This window comes from Agelaius tricolor, unplaced genomic scaffold (assembly GCF_023055355.1).
Source record: "Agelaius tricolor isolate 1412-34295 unplaced genomic scaffold, bAgeTri1.0.p SCAF_59, whole genome shotgun sequence".
NCBI classification, from domain to species: Eukaryota; Metazoa; Chordata; class Aves; order Passeriformes; family Icteridae; genus Agelaius; species Agelaius tricolor.
The window spans coordinates 552,560-560,056 of NW_027269319.1; the positions used below are offsets into that span (position 1 = coordinate 552,560).

Consider the following 7,497-nt stretch of genomic DNA (forward strand, 5'->3'; position numbering starts at 1 on the left):
CCAAAGTGCTGCCAAAGGCAGCGGAGCTGGCTCAGGATCCCTGCTGGCTTCTGGTCTCTGGGATGAGCTTCAGAGGGACACTTGGAGCGCTTCCTAAAGAGCTGCCCGTGGGATGGGGGGCGGATTTGTCCTCCCCGCTGTCAGAGGCTGAAATACAATAGTTTATGGTTTAAACATTTTCATGAAAGACTTTTGCCTACTACAGCAGAGCTGTGTTACAAAAGCTGCAGAGATGACCACCACACCCTGAATGGGGCTCTGGGAGGCCTACAGGGTTCTCTGATGAAGAGGAGATAAAGTAACAGCTCAGGGGCATTCAGGAAGCACAAGCCAATGCCTTCAGGGTGGAGATGACGGCCCCAGGGCTATCAGCTGCCAGGTTCACACAGAGCTTGGCACCAAAGCTGGGGGCAGAGGGGCTTTGGGTGAGTGTTGGAAAGCCTCTGGTGAGAGGCAGTGGCCGCCCATCCTCTGCTGGGCAGGGCAGCCCAGCTGTGGGGCCCTTCACCAGGGGAAAGCTTGTCCACAACAGAGGGGGTGATGTGCCCCATCAAAGGGCCCCCAAAGGGGTGCCCAGACCCTGCACCAGAGCACTGCAGCACGATGCCACAGACACTCAGTGCAGCAAGGGACAGTGTCCAACTGGCCCCCTGCAAGGGAGGCACCTGGGCATTCCCACCTCCCAAAGCGGGTATTAATCCAGGGAATCCCTCACTTGTCAGGACGTGTGGCAGTGTGGTGTGGGACCCTCACCACCAAGGAGACCAGATGGAGGAGAGCAGCGAGACATGGTGGGACCCTTGGATGGGTGATAAAGCTGTCACACATACCCCCTGCCACCCTCTCCCTGTCCCCCCACCGCCCATGCACACTTCTTTCTCCTCCTTTCTTTTCTCTTTATTTCTCTTTGCCTCTTTTACTATTCAATAAAATACACTAATTTAGCACAAATCACAGAACACCCATCACAGCTGACAAATGGCATTTCTTGCACATCGCTACACCAGCACTGCTGATCCACAAATACACAAGAACCAATTTCAGCTGAAAAATGTCATTTATTACAAATTGCTACACCCACGCTGACAAGACAGAACTATACAAATCTCAATTTAGGTTAAAATCAGGAATTTATTAGATTATTACAACCAGTCTGTGTAAAAATATACAAATACTAACTTCAGTTAACAAAACTAAATTTATTGCCAACCTCCACAACAACTCACTATACACAAAGATCAATTAAGGCATTTAACAACTTAATTTATTACATATAACTACAAACGAATAAATAGCAACACAACTATATATAGCAAACAGAACTAAACACAGATATAACAACGTCCATGTATACTTAGATAGAAATATACACAGAGATGTAATTACAAACAAGTATGTATACATACATGTACATATATACAGAGCGTACATCCCTAAACACCACACATACAGAAATAGTCCTATACAAGTAGCAACCCAAAAATGTGCATATCCAAATGATAATCCATCTCTAGACATTTCTACGTAACAGACATGTCTAGAGATGGATAGACATATCTATCCAAATGGATAATCCAATTCTAGACATGTCTACACGAAACTCAAAGCAGAGGGGGATCCCAGCTGCCCCATCTTCAAAGCCTCTCGCTCGGTCTCCTCCTCCCGTGCAGAGCAACTCTCCCGGACAGCGACAGCAGATGGGACATCTGGCAAGCAAAGGGAACACTGAGTGAGTATGGGCACGTTTCCCTTGGCAGCAGCTGCACTTGCATCAGGGAAGAGGAAATGTCAGAGCCTCCCCAGGAGGGTCGTAAAGAGAAAGCAGCCGAGCAGGCCAGGCTGTGGTGAGCGCAGCCGCGGCGGGACTGTCCCGCAGCCCCGGCAGCCCGGCAGAGCCGGCACAGCTCCCGGGCCCTGCCGGCACAGCTGCCTGGCCCAAGGACAGCCCCTGTGCCAGCCGGGGCAGCTGCGCTGAGCAGCCCCAGCACGGGCAGGGCCCGCTCCTGCCCCGCCGGGCAGTGCCCACGGCCACAGCCCACGCCAGCCTCAGCCCCAGCCTGCCTCCCCGGGCCTGTGGCCTCAGCTGGGCTCTCTCCAGGCTGGCAGCAGCAGGTCCCCGTTCACTGCTCTTGCTGCCGGCCTTCAGCTCCTCCCTGCTGGCTCCCGTCAGTCTCTGGCTGTCCTCAAGGTCTTCCTTGCAGCTGTGGCCAAAGTGGAGGCTCTGGAATTGCTTGCAAGGCCTGGCACAGCTGCAGTCCCGGAGCCCTCTGTGCTCCCTGCTGGCCCCCTCCATCCCCTCAGTCCCGCCATGCTCTCGCTGAAGCCCCAGCCCCCTTCAGTTTCTTCAGCCCCTCACAGTGCTCTCACCCCCCTCAGTCCCTTCTGAGCCATCCCGTCCCCTGAGACCCGCCAGCCCCTCAGCCTGTGCCACTTCCCTGTCACCTCAGTGCCACCATGGCTCTCGGCTGCCCCACAGCCCTCAGCCCCAGCAGCAGCTCAGGGTCACCGTCCCTTCGGCGCCACCGCCCCCTCAGCCCCCTCAGCCCCCTCTGTCTCACCGTCCTCCAGCAGCTCCTCAGGGGACAGTGCCTGGGGCCAGCGGCAGCTCCCACCGCTCCAGGGACAGCCGGGGCTGGAAGTGCTGCTCCGCCCGGCCCGGCCGCCAGCTGGGACCCAGCACAGGGACAGGGGACACAGGGGGCACCGGGGGAAAAGCAAGAGGTGAAAAAGGCAGCCGAGGCGGGAAAGAGCTAAAAATGCAGCCTAGGCCTACACAAACAGCAATCTATCCATCAATCTCTCCATCTAAACATTCCTATTCCTCTTACTATATAACTATACACATTCATAAATGTAACGTCATACATATCTATATTTTTTACTCTACACATATAAAAATCTAACTCTGAAAATCTATAAATGTAAATTTATAATAAAATATAATTATATCACATCTATAACTATATACATATCCACATTTAACTATACAGATCTATCAATATATGCCCATATAAATAGAACACTACCATCTATAAATGGAACTATAACCACTCATAAATAGAACCACAGAAATCTATAAACATATCTACAAACAAAGGAATTCTACCTGCCCGATGGCCACAGGCTCTCCCCCTGTCTCTTCCTGCCATGCAGGGCAGCCCTCCTGGAGATGTTGCTCAGATGGCATCTGGGAAGCAAAGGGAACGCTCAGTCAATATTGGGCCTTGTGCACCTTTCCCTTGGGCAGCAACTGTCCTTCTACCAGGGGCTGTCCAAGATGGCCTGAAAGGCGGACTCTCACTTGGCAATTTGAAGCAATCTGCCCCTTAAAGAACAGGGACCATTCCAAGTGTTCAAAAGTGTGTTTCAAAGCATTGAAGTATCTTGATAAAGTCTCAGCCCCCGCAGTGCAAAGGGCACCCAGGAGAGCTTGAAACACAGACAGTCCCAGCTGCCACAAGGAAGCCCAGCCTTGTTCTTTCTCTGTGCTGACAGAGAGACCTCAGTCCTCGCTGAAATGGCTGAAGCCGAAGGTGCTGGGAGCTGAGTGAATGAACCAGCTCCATGACCTGGCATCTACAAACTGCCCTCTGCAGTGAGCAGCAGCTGCTCCACCTTGACCATCAGCTCTGGCAGGAAGGGCTGGGAGGGACAGAGCTCCCTACGAGGCCTGCAGGCTGCACCAGCTTGGCTAAGGAATGGATCCAAAGTGCTCCTTCTCTCCTCTTAGGTCTCACTAATCAGGGGTCATTCAAGCTTTTCCTTTTGTTACTGGAGTTACCGTGATTTTTCAATTGGTTGACCTCTGCTGTTGTGCTCCTTGTTTTTCTTGTGGGTCAGGACCAATACCAGCAGACTGGTACTACATTTAGTCAGTGATTTGGACTTCTACCCTGACTTTTTGCACTTTTTTTCCCCCTGCTCCTTCGAGTCGCTCAGCCTGGCCTCTCCTGGCACCCTGCAGCAAATTTATCCACCAACTTCAGCACAAAACTGGGACACCCGGCTTGGTGACACAACTCCCACAAGGTCAGGTTTACTCCCTGCTCTCTTGCCCCAGCAGAGGACTCGGCCTCAGAGTCTCTGGAGAAGCGTGGAGGGCAGGGCTCAGGCAGGTTGTGCCCATGCAGGATTTGAACTCAAGGCACCAGGAAGCACCAAGCCTGCTCAGAGCAGCCATCTCACAGCTCTCTAAACCAGTGTGGGCTCTGTCCTTACCAGGCTCCTCGGGCTCCTGGGAACTGTTCCTGCAGCTCTCGGTGCCAGATGAAGCTTCCTCTGCTGCAGCTCTGTTCACAGGCTCCCCTCCTGAAGAATCAGGGGCAACACCAACATTGCCCTGAGCTGAAAAACAGAAAGAAAGGAACCCAAAGATCACTCACTCACTATTTTGCTGGAATCGTATCAGGGATACAATAACTCTCCTTCTCCACTCCCAAAGGACACGGAGCACAGAGGAGGGAACACTGCCCCCACGGTTCACATGACAAGCCTTTTTTAAACTCAGGATTCAGGGGGCCAAGGTGAAACTGAAGCTCTTACAAAATGACCTTTGAGACAAAACATGATCACAGAAAACCAGAAGACACCAAGTGGGGGGACGTGCCCCCACGCTCTGACCCTGCCTTACCCCAGAGCTGGGAGAAATCAGCCAGCGCAAAGCCAGGGGCTCTCCTTGCAGCCAGCACGGCTGCCAGCAAGGGCAGAGCTCGCTCCCAGCCCTGCCCAGGGCTGTGTGCTGCAAACCCACAGGCAAAGCACACATTTCTGCCTGGGAGTCTCAGCACCCCCAGCCAACCGCTCACACAACCCATCACAAGGTGCTGCTTCTCGGAGCCCTCTGCTGCTGCCCCACGAGTGTGATCCAGGCAAACATTTATGCACCCAGGGTATTTCCAGGATCACATTTGCAATCAGTGGCAAAAATCTGTTAATCAGGAGGGTAGGGAAAAAAACCAACCCAAAAGACAGGAAAAGCCAGACAACCAAGTAGTGTTTCTATTCCACTGAGGAAGTAAATGTCCACAATGAAGCAAATTACCTTTGGACACAAAGATATTCTCACTATGACCAGTTTCAGAATATTCATCTCTTCTGCCATAGCCCGTCCATCAGAACCCTAAAGATTCTAAAGATGGTTCCAAGAAGATTCTAAAGATGGTTCCAAGCCTGCAATGTTTCCTTTTATTATGGAATAAAATGCTTCTCTAAACTGCTATGTGTGACTTTACAGAAGACAAAAGTCGTGCCACTTGAGAATAAGGTATTGGTAAATCCAAAAAATCCCACTCCCCCCCCCTTGAGTCATAATCATAAATGTACTGCAGGCAATGGGTCAGCACATCAACAGAAAGAGAGACATTCTTTGGCCAACACGTGTAATAATCTGCAAAAGGACAGAGAGCTGCAGCTCCAGCCCAGCCCCAGCCACGGCTCTGGGAGCGCCTACACGCACGGCAGGGCTCACACAGCAGCAGCAGCTGCAGCCCAGCCCTTGCTTTGCCTTGGCCTTCCCACCCAAAAGAGGCACAGCCCGCATCTGCTGCTGCAACAGAGGCACCTCTGGCATGCCCCTCCCTGCACGGGACACTTGGCCTTCAGTGCCACTTCTCCAAACACTCTTCTCTTCTTTCCCAGCAAGTAAAACCTCTTCTTCGTTTCTTCTTCATCCCCTCTTTCAGAAACCTTTCTTTACCAAGAATAATTCAATAACTAAATAATGATGACATAAGTTCGATTAAAGAAGCCTTTGCTTCTCAACCGTGTAACAAGGTTCAAAAGCTCTCAGTCCAGCCCCTTTTATCCCCATCCAATGGAATTACCTGAGCAGTGGAAGATCTTTCAGACAGGGACCTCCTGATCTCCCGAATCATTTTCTCTACGGCAAGGCCCAGATCTGCTGGTGGCCATTCCTCCTCCCCAGCTGTGTTCTGTGCTGAGCTGGAGGCCGTCCACGCTGCACAGGCTGCACTGCCGGCGGGAGCGCTGGGCCCTGAAGTGCCCGGGGTGGCTGCAAGAATCCAAACGCACTGGTCAGGCTCCCCAACGTGGCTGTGGGACACAGAGCTCTAGAGCTGCTGTGGATCAAACATCACGGGAAGCACACAGGGAAACCAGGCAGAGAATCTTTTGGCCTCCTAGGTGCCCTTTCCTAGTAGGCTTGACAACTTCTGGCCGAGAATGACAGAGCCTTGCGGCAAAATACTTCAAACGGTCACTTTTCACGACCTTTTGGAAAAACAAGGCTCCAACTCTTTTTGTACCTCGTGCCTCGTAGGCTGGGGGCTGCTGCTCCCCGTGGAGCTGCTGGAAGCTGCAGGGCTGGATCGCCAGCACCTCCCGCTCGGCCGGAGGCAGCTGCTCCCTGCAGAGCTCCTGCGAGCGGCTGCGGGGCCCCTCCCGCCCAAGCGGCAGCGGCCGCTCCCCGTGGAGCCCGAGGAAGTGGCAGGGCGGGATGCCGAGCACCTCCCGCTCGGCGGGCGGCGGCCGCTCCCCGTAGAGCTCCTGGAAGCGGCTCGGCCCCTCCCGCCCAGCCGGCAGCGGCCGCTCCCTGTGCAGCAGGTGGAAGCCGCAGGGCGGGCGCCGGGCGAGCAGCGGCCGCTCCCCGGGGGGCTGCTGGAGGCGGCCGGGCCGAGGCCTGCGCAGCTCCCGCCCGTCCGGCAGCGCCCGCTCCCTGTGCAGCAGGAGGAAGCCACTCGGCGGGCGCCCGGCCGGCAGCGGCGGCCGCTCCCTGGGCAGCGGCTTGAAGCGACCGCGCCCGTGCCGCCCGTCCGGCAGCGGCCGCGCCCCGGGGAGCTGCTGGGAGCCGCAGGGCGGGCGCCTGCGGCCCTCCCGCCCCGCCGCCGGCCGCTGCCTGTTGGCCGCGCTCCGGCGCTTGATGCGGAGCAGGAGGTAGGGGCGGTCGCGGCGAAAGCAGGGGTTGCTGTAGTGGAGCCAGGCCCCGGCATCGCCCGGCGCAGCCGAGCCGAGCCAGCCCGGCACCTTGCGGAAGCCGTAGCGGTAGAGCTGCCGCACGAAGCTGCGGAACTGCGTGGCCCTGAAGGTGTGCAGCACCGGGGCCGGCCCATCGCCACGGCCCCTGTGGGCGTCGCCCGAGCTGAGCAGCTCCTGCTCGAAGAGGGAGCGGTCGACGAGCAGCCCCTGGGCGCGGCTGTCCCAGCGCACGGAGCGGACGCGGGGGCTGTTCACCAGGCGCCACAGCTTGGCGGGGAAGGTGCCGGCGCTGAGCCCGGCGGGCAGCGGCAGCTCCGCCATGGCGTCGATCGCCGACTGTGCCCACAACGCCCGCAGCGCAACGGCCGCGGCTGCGCCGGAGGCGCGCGGCCTGAGGGGGGCGCTGCGCTCGGGCCCGCGCGCGCCCAGCGCGGCCCCGGCGCGGGCCGGACTTGGCGGGGACGAGCGCGGCAGAGCCGGGGCTGCGGGCACAGCGCGGGCGGGGCGGCTCCGGGGCTGGCCGGGCTCGGCTCGGCAGGGCCAGGTGCGAGCCCCCTCTTTCTC

The 7,497-nt window shown here is 56.5% G+C and overlaps 1 protein-coding gene across 1 annotated transcript; it reads right to left on the reverse strand.

Moving 5' to 3' along the window:
• Positions 1-1,179: 1,179 nt before the first annotated feature.
• On the reverse strand, positions 1,180-7,254 carry LOC139605097 (uncharacterized). Its single transcript, XM_071456483.1, has 5 exons — positions 5,823-7,254; positions 4,219-4,344; positions 3,107-3,187; positions 2,559-2,666; positions 1,180-1,706 (listed from the first exon to the last, which is right to left on the reverse strand). The coding sequence occupies exon 1, from the start codon at positions 7,252-7,254 to the stop codon at positions 6,085-6,087; it is 1,170 nt and encodes a 389-aa protein (XP_071312584.1). The 3' UTR covers positions 1,180-1,706; positions 2,559-2,666; positions 3,107-3,187; positions 4,219-4,344; positions 5,823-6,084.
• Between the last annotated feature and the right edge of the window lie 243 nt (positions 7,255-7,497).